This window comes from Malus sylvestris, chromosome 13 (assembly GCF_916048215.2).
Source record: "Malus sylvestris chromosome 13, drMalSylv7.2, whole genome shotgun sequence".
NCBI lineage: Eukaryota > Viridiplantae > Streptophyta > Magnoliopsida > Rosales > Rosaceae > Malus > Malus sylvestris.
Window position 1 is genome coordinate 3753487 of NC_062272.1, and position 18629 is coordinate 3772115.

General features: G+C 35.0%; 3 protein-coding genes across 5 annotated transcripts; 1 reads left to right on the plus strand and 2 right to left on the minus strand.

The window, feature by feature from the left end:
* The first annotated feature begins 710 nt into the window (after window positions 1–710).
* Window positions 711–5098, plus strand: LOC126594962 (RING-H2 finger protein ATL47-like). Of its 3 annotated transcripts, none has more exons than XM_050261254.1 (5): window positions 711–810; window positions 1042–1194; window positions 1398–1698; window positions 1835–1944; window positions 4839–5098. In XM_050261254.1, exons 2-5 carry the CDS (start codon window positions 1087–1089, stop codon window positions 4983–4985), a joined length of 666 nt encoding a protein of 221 aa, XP_050117211.1. In that variant the 5' UTR covers window positions 711–810; window positions 1042–1086; the 3' UTR covers window positions 4986–5098. The 3 variants fall into 3 exon arrangements, with proteins under 3 accessions (XP_050117211.1, XP_050117213.1, XP_050117212.1); XM_050261256.1 differs by lacking the exon at window positions 4839–5098 and adding an exon at window positions 2354–2836; XM_050261255.1 differs by lacking the exon at window positions 4839–5098 and adding an exon at window positions 2088–2328.
* Window positions 2860–6925, minus strand: LOC126594960 (agamous-like MADS-box protein AP1). The gene is made up of 7 exons (XM_050261251.1): window positions 6491–6925; window positions 4529–4607; window positions 4272–4436; window positions 4114–4155; window positions 3940–3981; window positions 3691–3797; window positions 2860–3224 (listed from the first exon to the last, which is right to left on the minus strand). Exons 1-7 carry the CDS (start codon window positions 6673–6675, stop codon window positions 3125–3127), a joined length of 720 nt encoding a protein of 239 aa, XP_050117208.1. The 5' UTR covers window positions 6676–6925; the 3' UTR covers window positions 2860–3124.
* Window positions 6926–10728: 3803 nt separating this feature from the next.
* LOC126594961 (agamous-like MADS-box protein MADS2) lies at window positions 10729–17788 on the minus strand. The gene is made up of 8 exons (XM_050261252.1): window positions 17407–17788; window positions 13028–13106; window positions 12660–12721; window positions 12433–12532; window positions 12295–12336; window positions 12002–12043; window positions 11239–11348; window positions 10729–11110 (listed from the first exon to the last, which is right to left on the minus strand). Exons 1-8 carry the CDS (start codon window positions 17589–17591, stop codon window positions 11023–11025), a joined length of 708 nt encoding a protein of 235 aa, XP_050117209.1. The 5' UTR covers window positions 17592–17788; the 3' UTR covers window positions 10729–11022.
* Window positions 17789–18629: the final 841 nt, after the last annotated feature.

The window sequence follows — 18629 nt, forward strand, 5'->3', positions numbered from 1 at the left end:
TATTATAAGTTCACTCATATCATACTACATAACATTTTGTGATAACAATGTCACAATTACACAAAAGTTTCCCGTCATTAGAGATTCGGACACTGGAGAAGATGTCATCCTACCCTGTGCATTTGGGCTTTCCTCAGTTGGTGGCAAGTAGCGCATATATTAACAAGCTTCAAAGTAGGGTCGCAAAAGTAGTTGGTGTTCAGCCCCAACTAAAACCAGAATAAAAGGGAAGGAAACTTGCAAAAGAAGATTCGGTGTCAGCAAAGATAGCCCACAAGAATTAGGCCCCATGAAATATTACCACTTTCGTATTTTAGTAGGATTATTTTCCTTTCAAATTCTTTTTCTGTAATTTTCTTCTATTTGAACAATTAGGATTAAATCACATTAACATTTTAAGTTTACTCTTTATAGAAGAAAAAAAGGAAAAGAAGAAAGTGAGAGAGGAAAGAAACGAAGAGAAGGGCAAAAGATTTAGAAGAGAGTTTAGTAAAAAAAAGAAAAAAAAAAAGATTTAGAAGATAGAGAATTCTCTGTTACTTTTTTTTTGGGTCAAAGTTTTGGATCTTGACCTTTTAAGTTGTAATTAAGCAGAAGACCCTACATTGTTCCAAAAAAAAAAAAAACTACAGAACTAGAGTTAGAATTATAAACAAACACGACTTTAGAAATTCAGTTGACACAAAATTCAGTGCCTTCATATTATCTCTTAAAACCCTTTTTGCCGCTTCTTTGTCTTGTTTTCTGTTTGGTTATCTGGATTTTTTTATTGCGGAGTGTGAGAGTGGAGGATGCACTTTCCCCATTGAAGTATGCTGCCTCTCTACTGCCTTACAGTCTTTAAACTCTTCATCAATACTATATTTCTTTTAAATAAACTATGTGATTTTTTAAGAGCAATTTAATCTTTCAATGGCGTTGCTTTTCTACTTTTATGCCTCTTAAATATTTAATGTTTGATTTTGTAATTTTTGTTGCAATAATCATCACTCATCATCTTGACTTTTTTTTTTTTTTTTTTGGTTGTTATGGTCAATGCAGGCTGGGGACTGCTTAAGCTGAGCAAAAAAACTGAAGGTGTGAAACATGGGTTCGGCTTGTTCTTGCTTCCGGTCAAAAGATCCTATAGAAGATAATAACGGTGACAATGCAAGTAATGGTGATGTTGGCTTCACTCAAAACTTGTACAACAAAGTATGTTTTTCAGATTTTGATTATCACTTTCCTAAGTTCGTTAATTCTGTTTGCAACTTTTAGTTTTATGACATAATCAAAAGTTCAAAGGTCAATAGGTATTAAGTTCATCTGACACCTTCATATTTTTGTGTTTCTATGGGTCTTATCTCAATTGAATCGATTAAATTGAAATCTGATGATCATCTAATATCGATTTTTAGATTGAGAAATATAGAGCATCAATCAGCAGTTGGAGAAGAGATAATTTAGTCAATTCATCTAATGAGGTTGCCGACGCATCTTCAATACCCGATGGGGCACCTCAGGTTGCACAATCTGGCACTACTACTGTTGAAGTCCAAGTTGTCCAAGCCCCTCTACAAGAGGGACTAAATGAAGGGTTAATATATCAGAACCCTAATGAGTCCTTAAAGAAGTCATCATCTGGAAAAGAAGCCACAGGGCTTATGTATATCTATGATTTATTAGAACGTGGCGAAGAATGTCCCACATGCCTGGAAGGTGATCATTAATTTAGCGAAATCTGTTTCCTTATGCCAGAATATTAGTGGATTATATGTGTTATTCTTTTATAAACTGACTTAAGGGTATAATTATCTTATGCTGAGGGTTCCTCTATTTCTTGTAATGACTGCAGAATACACGACTGAAAATCCAAAGATAACAGTGGAGTGTTCTCACCATTACCACCTTTCTTGTATTTTTGAATGGATGGAGAGAAGCCCAACCTGCCCAATTTGCAGCCGGGTAATATTCAATTTCTTCCTTGCCTTTTTTAACTTGTATATATGGATATAGCAAATATCACGTTTTCCGACAGGCACTTTCTGAATTAGGGTTACTCTTAAGTTAACGTGCAAATTGAGTTTAGACGCCAATTTGTTTTCTAGCTGATGAGGCAAAACTTGCATAACATTGGCACCGGCTGTACACAACTTTCTGCGAATATCACATGACTAAAGGCAAGGCTAGTACACAGCTGGTGTAATGGTAGAATCTCTTCGCCAATGACTGATGACGTGAAGTTCATCCTGAAAATTATTGGCCAAAACATACCTGAAACATTTTGGATTTTGTAACTTCTCCCAACTAAATTTAATCAAATCGGCAAACTTTGTGTTGCATCTGATCGTTGTTAATTAAATTGATTTTCTAGGTGATGTTATTTAGTGAAACGTCTTGAGACTCAACGCAAATTGTTTGGCATGCAATGGTCAATGAAGAGATACCAAAACCAACAGAAAAGTAGAGCTTTTTCTGGTCACCAAATCGAAAAGTCTGGTCACCGTTGTGTGCTAGATTCTTGTATTTTGATATGCTCCTTGAACTAATTTCAATTATTCGATTCCTTTTTTGCAATTCTTTCTTCTTGAAAGAGTGAGGCTGCAAGTATTCTATAACTTTCCGGCTTAAAGTATTTGTCCAATTGAGCAGTGACTTATTATCAGTTACTGTGTCTCATTTATCTCTTTTTAATTTTTTTTTGTTTCTTGTGCATAGTTACATTGTATCTTAATCAAGTACCAAGCTGTAAACCCTAATTGAAAAAGAAAATTCCTCCAAAGTCACCTCAGTTACAGATACCAAAATCCTAATTAATTTAATAATTAAACTAACATTATAGAGAAAAAATACAGTCAAATAGAGTTTAGCTCACACATATACTCAATATTTTTCAGGTCTTTGGAAATATAAATAGAATTACAGGACAGTTTCAAAGTTCAGTTCCTCATTGCCATCGTCTGATAATCTTCCTTTCAATAACTTACATATGGTACCAAAATATGGATTGCTACAAAAGCAGTACGTTTAGGGTTGGTCCAAAGTTTACCAAGAAACCAGAAATTTAATACAGAGATAGCACACATATATATAGTTTTGTTTTCTTTCCTTTTAATTCTTCCTTTCTTTTTCTACCCATTGATGATCAAGCAGCAAAGCATCCGAGATGGCATGAATAAAATGGTTCCAGTGTAAGGTCCAGCTGGTTCCTCCTCACTTGAAGGAATTCATCTTGCTGCGTCCCCCTGCATATCATATCGTATCAGACTATGCATTGCATATAAACAAGTTAATTAGGGTCGTTGATACCAAGTTAATTAACTTCTTCACTGATTCATCACTATTGTCAGTGTGGTCAAACAGATTTTCTATAAAACAATATTAACATGCTAAGAGCATCTCCTGATGTGTAGCACATATACATCTCTTATTGGCCAGAATGCTCTCCAATTATAATTTTGAGGGGATTTAAGTACGCATCTTGACCTGAAGATGAAAGTTTCATCTGCTTTTTTTTTTTTTTTTTCTGTAAGTGAAATTTACATCTTCACATTGGAGCAACAACTACATTTAGATTTCCCAAAATTATATGAAATGTAAATGTGATTTTTACATCTCAAAGCTGCATCTTTTCCATTGAAATTGCTCTAATAAAACAAGACAAATTAACAGGCCCTAGAATTAAGAATTTTATGTGGGAAGAATAATCACCCAATGTTAAGACATGGAAGGGGCTGTGGAAGCAGGTCAAGGTCATGGTTCTGCTGCTCCCAGTTTTGAACCTGGGGCTGAGCTGCAGCCTTCTCCTTCTCCTTTATCTATTTCCAAAATTTAAATGAAAAACAGAAAACCGAAAAGAAGAATCATCACATAAAAAAACATCCAAGTTAAAGGCAAATATAAACCCTAGACTACAACCCTATTTGACTATGTGATAAAATAGTATAAGCATATTATTACCTTCTTTGCTAGCAAGTTATTTTGCTCCTGTATCGCCTTTTCCTGCACGACACAAAAAGATAAAAAACAATTAAATGAGCCACGTAAAATATATGCCACACAGTACCATTTCTCTTTCTCTCGCAGAGTCTAAACATATTCACAACGGAAAAAACATGCTATAGGTGCCCTAACCTTTCTCTGAAGCTCAGTGATGGATTCATGCATGAGTTGATTCTGAAAGAAGTTAAGAGAATACTTTAGCGTCATCAAACTCAAAATTAGTCTAGTGTAAGTACAAATGCACCATTAAGAGAAAGCGATCCTCGTTAGCAAGCATAATAAGTATGTACTTTTCTTAATCGAATTTGTTTATGAGCGGTGTCAAGCTGTTGCTCCAAACTTTGGATTTCCTTGAGAGTCAAGGAATCCAGGTCTTCTCCCAAATAGTGCCTATGGTTTCTTTGCAAAACCTCAACTTTAGCCTTTAGTCTGGAATATTCAAAGGTCCAGTTACCCTGCGCATCAAGAAATTGTATGAGTAATTATAACTCAATCAAAATAAGGCGTACCAGTTAATTAGTATTCGGAGTTTGATGGCATGGCAAACCTGCGACTCAAAATCTGGTTCAACTAGCTGTCTTTCTGCGTAAGAGTATCTTTCATAGCGTTCAAGGATTTGCTCCATACTGTAATATCCATGATCAGCAATATCAAGCATATGAAAAAGTAGCAATTAGCATCTAGCTAGAAGAATCAACCTGCTCCTCTATCAAAAACCCCATCTTAATGAATTGATTGATTAATAATAAGATAGAAGTTTTGAAACACTTCCAAGGGAGTATATTCATATGATTACGAAAATTAGTCATGATCATCATCGCATGAAATAATGTTGATTATTATATAATGAATGCCAGGCAATACAAACTTTGGAGTTGCAACAGTCTTGCACTTTTTTATTCTTGTTTGCGGTTTACCGTCGAGCAAGCAAGTCACGTTTCACCTCTAAGAGGTTCCAGTACTACTACAGATCTGAATGTGTGTGTGTAAATATGATCAACTAGGAGACTGTTAATATATAGCTATATATTATATACATATGTTTACAAAGAGACTGTTACATATTGCACAAGTTAAGCTATTTTATGGTCTCCTAGCTTCAAATAATTGAGCTCCTGTTGAAGACTGTATTATTTAAATAAACATCTGAGATTTAATGCACCAGGATTCACGTTTTCTGGGCTTCCTTTCATTTCACTTCATATATTCTTTAGTTAAAAACACAATATTCAAACTGTATTATGTGCGTCGTCTGGGTATTATATATCATATATGGTAGTGGAATATTCTCCTGCGAGGATTCTACTTGCTGCTGCTTCCACTCCTTGTTTGATGTTTTTACTTTTGCTGACAAAAGAAATTGTTCTGCTTACTCATTACTAAGTTAACAAGGATTAGAATTAGTAATGATTATATCAAACCGCTCTCAGAATTAGTAATCAAGCCGGCAAGTTTAGTCTCATCACAATTGGTGGGTTCAATTTATTACGGAAAAATATAAAACAAGTACCGATCAACATGTTTCTTTTGTCAGAGGCAACCATTAATTAAGACCTTGATACTCTAATTAATTTTGAGTTCTAAAATTTAAACACTCATTAAGTAATTTGGCCAACAAAAGAAAATGCACAAAAGAAGTACATCTAGCTTTTTTGGTCAATAGAAGTACATCTAGCTAATTTAATATTATTTCCTACTGCTTTCATCGATCGATCTTCTAATTACCTTGCAGAAACCCACATCTCAGTTAACCAGCATCAGATTATTACAAATTAACAACTCTAGTTACTTCATCTATAATAAATTATAGTTAACAGAGTACCACTTTAGGACAACTCAGGGTTAACCATTGACGAAAACATAAAATCACATGCTTATGGTACAACCTTAATAACAAATTTGTAGTGAAAGAAAACAAAACAAAAATATGCAAAAAAGAGGAAACAGCATCTCCAACAGCTTAAATAAATAAAGCTTTTTGGTTACTTTGAAAAAATATAGAAAAACCGAACTAAAACGGGCTAGCTATTTTAATTCGGTAAACAATAACTAGCTAGATTTAGAAGAAGAGATAAAGTTAATTTTTTGTTAAACATTAAAAACTATAAAATTGCATTGTTTGTGGGCTTCAAGAGAAGAAAAAGGGATTGGAGTCCAAAGTTTAGGAAAAAATAATAACAAAATATTTTAACTTTAGCTAAAGTAGCTAGTATTGTTGGGAGTGGTGGCTAACCAAATTAACATTTGTGTCATTTGGCTAGCTACAGTAACAAAAACTTCGCTAGTATTGTTGGAGATGCTCTATCAAAGCAAGGTATATGAAATTTTTTAGCTAGGTTGAGCTCGATTTCTTAGGCGGCGTTTCTAAATCCATTTACTTTCTTACAAATACAAATTTCTAGGTTTCTCGAATAGAGAAGTTAGGTTTTTTCTTTGATAGAAATTTTAGCTAGGTTTCAGTAAATAAAATTTGAGATGAGGAGTTATAATTAATAAGAAAATAGTATACCATGAATCTGTGGCGTACTCAAGGAGCTTCCCCTTGTTGGAGAAGACAATCAAAGCAACCTGAGCATCACACAAGACAGAGATCTCATGAGCCTTCTTCAGCAGCCCAGTGCTTCTTTTGGAAAAAGTCACCTGCCTGTTGATCTTGTTCTCTATGCGCTTCAGCTGAACTCTACCTCTCCCCATGATTAAATATTTATGGACTCTGAGTTACCACTCACTCTTTCAACTGCTTGTTCTTTGATTTTCTTTCTCAAAAAAACCAAACAACCGAAACCCCCAGAAAAAGAAAGACAACCCAGAAAATGAACTGGTAGGCTGTCGATTTATATACAAAAAAGAAAGAAATATAGTTACGATTTAATGGGAATATTAATTTATGCAAAGTTTCTTCTTATAGCCAAATACGTGAAGGTGCCTGAGAAAGTTTATGTGCTAGTAACCAGCTCTACAGACTTTTGATTTGATGATAGATTAAGCGGTTTTTGTGAATACAAGTGGTTTTGGGAAAACCGGTGGGGTTTTAAAGGATTTGTTGTCGACTTCTGATTAGCCGAGGTGTACTATGTAGTCGTTTTCTCTCTTTCCAACGGGGCCAGGAAAAGACACCTCGATTTTATCTTTCTTACATACCGGTGTAGCTCACTAGGTACCGGCTTCCTGCCGGACTCAAGAGTCTCAGGTATGCATTGTACGAACCTTCAGCTTTACCGTTACTTTTTTTCTCGACTCGTAACCAGCTGACGTACGTATGCACAGTGCCGCTTTTTGTGTAGTGAAAATGGACTAGGATTCTCCCCTGCTATTCGGTATCCCACATTCCAACAATGTGTTCATGATCAATTTGACAAGAAAGCAATATTTAGTTGTTTATCACTATCTCTTTGCGCTTTGTATTATTCAATTACTAGATGAAGGGCACATATTGTATGAAGCGTACACATTGCGGTTTTAGAGATGCGTTTTTTCAATTGATGAGGATAAGGACGTGTTAATTTGGAAAGCTTCTACATCTAGAGTCTCTTGTTTTTTGATGGCTATGAAATTGTTCGTCATCGATTTTCTATTAAGAGTTGGGCTTCCATTGTTTAGCGTCATTTCATTACACCTCGCTACTCTATTTTAGTTTGAAAGATTCTTTCAAAAAGCTTCCAATGGAGGATCAACTTTAGCGATAGGGCATTCCGCTGGTTCTAATATGCCAACTATGTTACAAAAATTCTAAATCTATTAAGCATTTATTTTTTAGTTGTGAATTTGCACAATGGGCTTGGTGTTGGCAAGCTACCCAATTTGGAGCTATTCTTCCGCTTACGGGTTCTTTCTTAGATTTCTCGCTTGCTTTTGTGTCAAAGCGATTTTCTCCACTACTTTGCAATGTCTGGCTAGCTTCATGGTTTTTCTTGCTAATGGCTATTTGGAAAATGCTTGATAAAGTGAAGTTTGAAAGTAAGCCTTATTCCTTCTCACGCTCTTGCCATTCATTTCGGTCTGGATTACGCAGGTTGGAGTTTTCACCCTGGTCATGGACGAGGTATTTTGGGTAAGCAACTTTTAGTCTCTCTTGCAATCTCGGCTGAGTCTTGTAAAGCTCCATCTATAGTCCCTGTTCCTTGGCATCCTTCACCATTTTCTTGGTACTGATGACCTTGCTAAAGGTAACCTGGGTCATGCGGCTTTTGCTGGGGTTTTCCAAGATTCTGGGGGTTATTTTCTTGGTAGTTCTCCCTAAGCTTGGAGCATCGTACTTCTTTTTATGGAAAGCTTCATGGTGTCCTCCTTACTGTGGAATTGGCCCACGAATAGGGTTAGCAAAATTTATGGCTTGAAAGTGACTCTTCTAGTGTGAGATCTTGTTTTGCTTCTGGATCTTTCATTCCTCTTTGGTCGCTCCAGACACGTTGGAAAAATTGTAATTTCCAATTGCAGAACATGGTATTTTGTTGCTCTTACACATTTCGAGAAAGGAATGCAGTTGCTGACAAATTAGCCAATTTAGAGCTTATCTCGTCTTCACTTGTTTGACATGCCGCTCCTTCTATAGATATTTTTTCTCTTCTGCACTCAGATTTCTTGGGCATGCCAACCTACAAGTTCGTCTCCCCTTCTTGATGTGTGATTTTCTTTTTTACCTAATCTTTTTGGATTTTCCTTTTCATTTTGCAGCTTGTCTTGCAAATTCTTACCTTTTAGCTTTATAGAGGGGTTGGGCCTATGTCCACCCACTATTTTTCTTGTATTTTCTTTTTCAAGAGAGGTAAGGTCTATGTCCCCCTTCTTTTTCTTGTATTTTCTTATTCAAGAGAGGTAAGGTGTATGTCCCTCCCTTTTTTTCTTGTATTTTGTTTTTCTTGCTTTATGAGGGATAAGGTTTATATCTCCCGGACTAGATGTAACTTTTTTTTTTATGTCAATAAATTTCTCTTATGCCATCGAGGTTTTCCAAAAATAAATAAATAAATGTGTAAGTATAAATAATAGAAAATTTAATAGAACAAAAGTAATTTTCACTTTACTATTATGAAGTTTTGAGGTTTTCAAAACTTTCAAACATTAAGTTTTTTTCATCCGAGTATCATACCTAAGGTTATGTTTTTCTCCCAGATTCATATACTTTTGTTAGGTTGAAAGTTTGTAACTCCGCTAAAATGTAACGTAACTCTTACATGGACGATGAATGTGCATTCACGTGTCACTTTAGAAGGAAGAAGTTCGATCCTACCCAAAAGCCCAAATCAATCAATTGATTCAAAACTCAAATCAACAACTAATTAATTGATTCAAATCTCAACCCAAACACCCAAATCAATCAATTTTACGTCTTTGTCATTTCCTATGATAGCAATACTAGAGTGGAATTGACTTTGGAGTTTTACCGAATAAAAAAAAAACAATTTCAATTAAGTTTTAAGTTTATTTTTTTAGCAATCTCAAACAGATTTTAAGATGTGTTGTCTCTTTCTAACTGAGCATCACTTAGTTTTCAGCATTTATCATATCTTATTTTCTTACGTAATTCATCTAGCATGACTAGAACTTTATGTTTATGATCAAAACCATTCATATTTTGAATCACTCTATAAACTCATATTTGCAAAACATGAACTAAAAATAAGGTCGTTTAGTCAATGTATTGTAGCACTCATAATGTTTTTACCAATTCCATTCATTTATCTTTATATAATTCAATGACTAAACAACCTTATTTTTAATTGATTTTTTTGTAAATGTGACTTTATTGAGTGATTTAGAATATGAACGGTTTGGATCATAAATACGAAGTACTATAATCAACAACGAACAATTTCGAGTAAAACTAATACTCATATCTTTTGAATAGTCAAGTATTATTCCCCTATAAAATGAAAAGGGTCCGCCGTTTAAGGCCATGTCATATCCACCAACTATATGGATGGCTTTTACATCTTCGTCGTCCTCCACCTCAAATTCTGAAACCTACCACGCTCGCAGCTGTCTCCCCATCAAATTTTACACAACCTTTTACATCTCTTGGACACCCCAATAGTGTGAGCTATGCTCTTTCATTTCATCTTCTTCATCTTCGTCCGCACATAAGGTCATACCAATTTAGATTTTTTTATTACTTGGAAATAAGTTTTAAAAATAAGATTTAGTCATGTACCGTGTCCATGATCTTATAGTAGTAGACAAGTTTACATAATATATAATTAGCACATGTCCACACACAAAGTGTGTATGAATATTTTTTATTTTGGTTTTTAAAATGGAATGAGAGAGTAAGAGAGTGAGAGACCCAGAGAGAATGTGGGAGTGAGGACAGAGGGGGTTTATTTTTATTTTTTATTTTTTAATATTAGAGATGTTAAAACCACATGTGGGTGATGTGTCATAAAAAAAATAACAAACTTTGTGTTCTTGTAATTACTAAATTGCCCATAATTTTTATTTATGGTCAATTTTAATTAGAGGGTTAGACTGATAATTTCCCAAAATTTTAGTTGACAACTAGATTTTTATTAATATGTAGTTTAGATTGAATAAGCAAAGAAGTCATGGCACGTGGCAACGATTAGATGTAGTGCGTTTGCTCATTTGGTAATACAAAGGAATTTCCAAAGCACAACAATCTTGATGAATTAGGGTAAGTGTTCAACTGTGTGATCGGCCTCACAAAAATCACACACAAGCATTTCATACCTGATGAATTAGGGTAAAAGGAAAAGTGAAACGATAAAAGGAAATTTTTAGGGCACATGCTTTCCTGATGAATTCTAATGAATTAGGGCAAGTGTTTAATTGTGTGATCTGTCTCACGAACATCATACAAGCGTTTTATACTACTCACTGGGAAAGTTAAAATCCAAATGAAATATTTTAGGGCACAACAATCGTGATGAATTCTTGGGCATTAGTCTCATGAATGAATGAACCCTTCTATAACATTAAAAGATACTAGGCAGCAAATTATTAACGTTCTTATTCTTTTGGACAGTGAAACAACACATGTGGTCACCACTACTCTTTGATTGGTTACCATGCATGATTCGAAATTCAGAGCATCCAACCGGGGAAGAATCCCGTACCATTTTGTGCTGAGGACGTTGCTACATTCGCCTCATCATTTGGTACTACTGGAGTACTGTTGCAGTAATAGTTAATGGATACTTTAGATGACAGCTTAAAAAATTAAGGCAACTTAATTCATTAATTAACGTTGCAGAAAAATTCATGCGCTTGACAGAATCCCTATAAGATATATGGTTATACCCGATCTGCAATGCATTGTTGTATTGCAAATGCTCAGGGAATCCTTCTAATTGAGCAGCCTGGTGATTGCCATTCCATGATCGTTGATGGCCAGCAGTAATTTCTTCCAACTGCAAAACACGAAAATTTAGACCCAATTAAATTGACCAAATTATTTATCTGAAAAACGTATTAAATGGAATAACTAACAAGATACAAGAATCCATGTGAAGAAACAATTAGATGACAATGTACGGTTGTTAAAAGGAAGGCCTCCATCGTTTGTTGTTAGCACTGGATTGAAATGAACAACTTACTATACTCAAGGCACGTTGAAGGAAGGAATGAAAAGATAGTGTCCAACTTAAAGATAGAATATGACTCGTGAAGAAAACTTTTATATTTCAATCCCCCGAATGGTAGGATTAGAAAAGATATATGTCATTCATATTTAATCCCCTTCTGAACCCCGGCCCTTAGAATAAAAAATCATTCATCTTTAATTACTTTCAATATCCCTTGAATTTTATGTTACCCAATTCATTTCAATCCTAAGCACCAAACAAGCCCAATAGTGTTTTGCATTACTATAGTTATACAATTAAGGATAGGAAACCTATATGATGAGGACTAATTGATTTGGCCTTGAAATATTGTAATCATTTAATGAATAAGTAATTAAGATGTATTATACGACATGATGAATTTCCATTGCATAGAAAACAGAAATGAATAATGGTCAAACAGCTGAGAATACAGCAGGAATTTAGTATTACGTACGTACCTTCCTTCTCAGTCCAGTGTTTGCTTCCAGTAGCATTTCTTCCTGCACAGTTAATTCTTGAAAGATTCGGTAACTTACATACATACATTTATATTATGTATATATATGGGAAGTGTTATTGGCACTCCAAAAATCTCATTATACACTCCTCTCACAAGTGTATTTTTCTTTCCAAATATAGAAAGTCTGGAGTATAGAATGAGATTTTTGGAGTGCTAATAACAATTCCCATATATATATATATATATATATATATATATATATATATATTATGTTGTTTGCAAAATACTTACTTTCCTTTGAAGCTCAGAAATCTGAACATGCATAAATTGGGTCTGCGAACAAATGAAATGTAAATCGAGATTCTCTGTTAAAATTTCGTTTAAATAACTCGCCAACTTTTTCAAGCTTATGGAACAAATTATGAATACCTTCGTTGACCTGATTTTCTTCATCGACACATCTAGTTGATTCTCAAGCTGCTGAAGCTCCTTCGTGCCTAAATGAACCAAATCTTCCCCAAGAAGATGTCTAAAAACATGCCAAGTAAAAAATTTCATGAGCAATATTCCAATTGTGTCGACTCTTTGCATTTTTCATGCGATCATTGAACAAACTTTGATATGTGTATGTATATATATGATCGATATACGTATACCTCTGCGTGCGTTGTAGGGCCTCTACTTTCGTTTTTAGCTTCAAGTATTCTTGGTATCTGCTCTGCTTGTGAACATGCATGGCACAAGTTCAGCTTATGTCAAAAGTCCATAGGGCAGAATTTTGTGGAAGAAATTCCATTACCAACATACAACTTAACCCAACCCCTCGAATTGGTCCCTAACAACAGATTGAGAATAATTGTAACACCGTGTGGCAGTGTTCTAAATGTACTGAAAATTTTCTCCTAGCAACAGATTGAGAATTTAAGAAAACGGATAATATGGGTTGCTTTACCCAACTTATGTAATGCAGGTAATTGATGTTATGCATCTTAAAGCTAATTACAAATGACAAACTTTCGGTAACCTGTTCGTCCTCAGCAGATTGACTTGCTCCCAGTTCTCCATAAGTGCATCTTTGATGCCTCTCAAGCGTCTTCGCTATGCTGAAATGAAACAAAGCAACAATTGTAGGACAGTGATCAGAATGCAAATTCAAAAGAGAAAAGAGCGCATGCATTTTGCACTGATTCAAATGCCAGTAAAGTAAGAGCCAAAAGGCATGCCACAAAATCTGGGAGCTAGATATAATTGATTATACAGTTCCAAATTTTTTAATCACAAGTGATATTACTACTATAAACTATAAAAATAATAGGAAAATATTTAAACTCGAAACACAGTGAGTCAAAAGGCATATCCACCAATACAATCCACCCTTTACAAATTTATGGTTCCAAACTTAAGAACGAATCAAAGGGATAAAGCTAAGCAACATTATATATATATATATAGGGATAGGATCGGACGACACAATTTGGCACACTTTATTGTGGTTTTCATTCTGTAACTTTTTTCAAGGATCTGAACGGTTTGTATTTCAATTCATCATTGCAAAAAAAAAAAAAAAAAAGACAAATCCAACATCATTAAGAGACATTCTTTGTAACGAAAAAAATGGACAAATACGATTCTACAAATAAACACCAAAATGACTACCACTTAATCAAATGGTCATATGATTTCATATTTGAGTGATTTTGACATAGATAATCCTTGAGGGACAAACTAAAATATAGACGGTAAGATTGTTGAAGTACATTATGGAGTGACCCTAAGAAAGTGTGTCAAAAAATGTGTCCCCAATCTTGACCCATACACACACACACACACACACACATAAACGATCTCTAAATGTACCAAATAAATGAACGGTTTACCATGTATATGTTGTTTAGTACTCACATTGTCAATTTGTTCCATACATTTGGATGCATAACTGATTTCCAATTCAAAAGATTTTATGTATGGATGTTCTTCAAATGGAGCTTAAGAAATTAAACAATATCAATTATTAAATTTATACGGTGAAGATAGATTATTCGCAAAATGTAAGATATGTGTAGGAATGCATGTATTGGTGCAAGGTGCGTCTACACCTATATATTTATTCGTTTGAGTTATGCTTTGGTGAAGGGATTTATAAGTACCAAGGGATTTAGGCTAAATATAGCTAGAAAAGTGGACTGCGAAGTATTTGATGAAGGCTTTCGGAATTTTTTACATGATCACTACAAAGACATAAATAATGGATTTGCAAATGACCCTTCTTAATGCATTGTATCCACTCATTTAAAATCCCACAATCTAGTTTTTTATAGTGCATTTCTAACTATAATTAGCCTAAATTCCTAATCCTTGTCTAACTATAGCCTTCAGGTCTTAGGAGTCGCCAGCATTTGCCTTTGTCCACCAATTAACAGTGGTACTAAGAGTAGTGTTTCCATATATATATTGAGGTGAACAATTTTAATGGATTATATTTAGCAATGGAGGATTTCAGGGAATAAAGGAGTACAAATAACATATATTTGAGCAATAAAGAGAAAGTTTGATCAAGGATTGCAATAAAAACTCATGAAGGACAAACAAAAAGCTTTCTTATAACCATAGGGTACACCAAGACTCAACCTTAAGTTATTATGTTTTTGCATTGGTAATGGTTGAGTTAACGGGATATATTCAATATGACATCCTTTGGAATATGCTTTTTGCAAATGATATAGTGTTGATAGATGAAACACATTAGGGAGTAAATGTGAAGCTTAACATTTGGTGTGAAGTGTAGGAATCCAAAGGTCTTCGCCAAATTAAGTAGGTCAAAGACAAAGTATATGGAATGCAAGTTCAGTGGGAATAGGGTCCAAATGAGATAGGGCTGAGGATTGGAGATCAAGAAGTACCAAAGAGTGAACACTTTCATTATCTTGGATTTATCTTGCAAAAGAATGGAAAGTTGGATGGAGATTTCAACCATAGAATACAAGCTAGATGGATGAAGTAGAAGAGTGCACCGGTAATAAGGTTAATAATAAGGTTAATAATACTTTACGACATGGAATGTTGAGCGGTCAAGCATCAACATGTGCAAAAATGAGTGTAGCTGACATGAGAATGCTTCGTTGGATGTGCGAGCAAACAAGAAATGACAAGATTAAGAACGAGGATATTAGAGGTATAGTAAGAGTGGCCACAATTGAAGATAAGATGAGAGAAATCGGCAAAGGTGATTTGGACATGTGAAACGAAGACCTACAAATGTTTTGATTAGAAATGCGATTATGAGATAAAGGCTCAGGCAAAAGGGGTAGAAGAAGACCTAGGAAGACTTGAAAATAGACTTTAACAAAATACATGGAGTACTTGGAGCTAATGGAAGACTTAGCGCAAAACCGAGCACAGTGGCATTCGAAGATTCATACAGCCAATCTCACTTAATGCAATAAGACTTTGTTTGTTGTTGAATATTGTAAATAGTTGGACACTCACCGCGAAGTAACCAATTTGCTAACCATATTATGTGGCCAGTAGGATTATAACAATTGTTCTTTTAATATTCTCCCAAACCATTGTAATCCTCATAATCAAACACCAATTCTCAATTGTGATTATCCCTTACCTATGCCATGGCAGAGCTGGCCGCCTCATCCTTTCCTCCAACCTCTACTATTTTGACCCTATCGACATCCCCTCTCCAACCTCTCGGTCCCCCCCCCCCCCCCCCACACACTTTCAAATCCCTCATATTATTTTTTGTGGAAGACATAGGAGCACCACCTCTGCACATGCCCACTCCTTGTTGCCATGGTCGCATCGGGAAAGAAGAGGATGGATTGGGAGCGGGGTTGATGAGGTAGGTTGGAGGAAGAGAGGTGGGTGGGATTGACGGAGAAGAGAGGGAGGAGGAGGAGACGTGGATGTGGTCGACGGAGGAGAGGAGTAGACGGGGGTGAGATATCGACCACCGACAACGACAAAGGTAGGCAAAGCTTGGTGAGGGAGAAAGAAGGATGTTTGGATACTAGAATATTGAATGTTTGACAACCAATTTTAGTTAAGTTTAAATAAAACACGAGTCACTATTTGATTGTTCCACATAGGATGGTTAGTATAAAGGATCCTGACTGGTGTGGACCCAAGTATCGTCCATTACCGCTAAGTACTATAACCTTGATTCTGAGCACTTGCAGCTTACATCCTTATCAAAGGGCTATGTTTCTTGAACCAAAAAGAGGGCTACGTTCCTATTTTCTAACTCTACAATCGCTCGTCAATTCTATAAAACATACCGTTAAACAATTTGAATTGATTTGGGAGCAGCCTCTCCATAAATGGGGGTAAGGCTAGCCGACATTCACCTCTCCTAGACCCTGCGTAAAGCGGGAGCCTTGTGCACTGGGTACGACCTTTTTTTTTTTTTTTTTAAACAATTTGAATTGATCATATCAATCCTATCATACGTTTAGTTTAGCACCTTCTAAGGTACCGATTTAAAGATATGATAACACATCTAACGTATATTTGTATTACAAATTTGCAAGCCTTTCCCCTATGATTGTATGACTTAAAGCTAAAATCTCATGAAAAATGAACTCATCTGAAATTCGACAATGAAATGAATAGAAGCAAACAATTCCTCTATTATAAGTCACCCTTTTACCTCCCCAAATAGGACTTGGATTCTCTGCTAACATTTTATATTGTTTTTTATAAAAATAATAAGACAAAAAAAAATAGTAATATAAAATATTGACGTGGTTTAACCGTGACCACACAAACAGGAGGGCACGAGGAGGGCACCGAATTGGGAGGGCAGAGAATCCAAGTCCCCCCAAATATGCATCCAAATCCCCTAAAATTTAATTACGTAGCAAATTTTTGTTAGTATTAAAAAGTGCTTAAAAATCACTGGACTCCAAATAAGAACAGACGAACAGAATCCCACAAAAATTCCTATAAAAATAGGATAGGATAAAGGACAAGCAGTTTAACAAATATTTTTATACTTTTTATAAGCTCTTGGATCTAACACTTCTAAGTAAAAATTAATTAAGATGACTACTAAGACGTGGCAAAGACACGAAAACAAAAATAAACTTCAAATGAAATATTTAGATAAATTTGTGAAATAGATCCAGCCTCATCTTCCTCCTTTACCGTTTAGATCTGCAACTCTCTAACAACAAAAAAAATGTCTGCAATATTGAAGAAATTCATCTTTGGCCTTTGATGCAGTGAATACTTCTTAACATGGCTATATAATACTGTTAACAGGGGCTAACAAGAAATCCAAACAATAATACATCCCTTCCAAAAATTTCTTTTAACTGGATCTGACTAAAATTTGTCATATATATTGTAGATATTCAGAAAATAGAGATATATATATAAAGGGTGCGTACATACCTAGGGCCGCTGCAGAACTCATAGAGCTTTCCGCTGGTGGAGAAGACGATGAGAGCAACCTCAGCATCACAGAGAACTGAGAGTTCGTACGCCTTCTTTAGCAGCCCATTCCTTCTTTTTGCAAATGTTACCTGTCGATTTATCTTATTCTCGATCCTCTTCAACTCCACCTTCCCTCTTCCCATTCCTCTTTTTAACTTATTATATTATAAAAATATATTTCAGTGATTGCATACATATCAAATTATTATATTATGTTACTAGGTTTTGTTTTCCCTTATTGATATTCGTGTTCTCTAGGGTATGCTAAGTTAGGCTTTTGAGAGAGAGAGAGAGAGAGAGAACTTATGGGGAACTTTTGTTACCTCCTTGTTGGGTGTCTTTTTAAGTTTTCTTTTGAAGATGAAGTAGACCATTCACAATTTTCACAGTTTATTACGTAAAAAAGTGACAGCAATGTCGACTCCATCGTAGACATTTTCAACTTAGTTTTTACGTGTCGATGAGAGAATGTCTTGGGAAAGCTAACTCCAGCTTCACTCACAAAAACTTACTTACCTAACCAAGTCTTATAATTTAATTCGAGTCACTTCTTAACCTCTTGAAATTTAATTTGTGTCTCACTAATTGCTATGCCTTTATCATCAAAGTCCGTCAACAAATTCATTAAAATTGTAATTATGTGGCCCAACTGAAACTGATTGTTGTTCAGCGTGTCACTAAATTTTTTTTGTTCATAGTGTTTTTTTCTTCTTCTTATTTTGAATAAAAATTCGACTTGTTAGTAATTTTTCAGCCTCAGGGTAGTTAAGCAGCGGGTCTTATTTGTACCACAAAAACAGTTTTGATGGGTTTATTTATGGATTTTAATGGTTGGAGAAAAAGTGAGATATTAGTTGGGTTGAAGTCTTGTAAACAATAATTGGCAAAATTTAAGTTTCTAGGACTAAGTTTCAAGAAGTGATTAAATAAACCTACTTGGATGCCCACCGTATTGGAATATGTATGGCTCACGGTAGTTATTTTCATTGCCGCAATTGGCCCCTTGGATGCCCACCGTATTGGAATATGTATGGCTCAAAAAGTCACACATTTCACCAATCAATACTTGAAATTCATAACTTGATAACTAAATTTAAAATCAAATTACTTTCTCTGTGAGAAATTATTTCACTTAAATAAAATAGAAAGAAAAGGCTTCTCAAAACCTACTTTATTTAGAT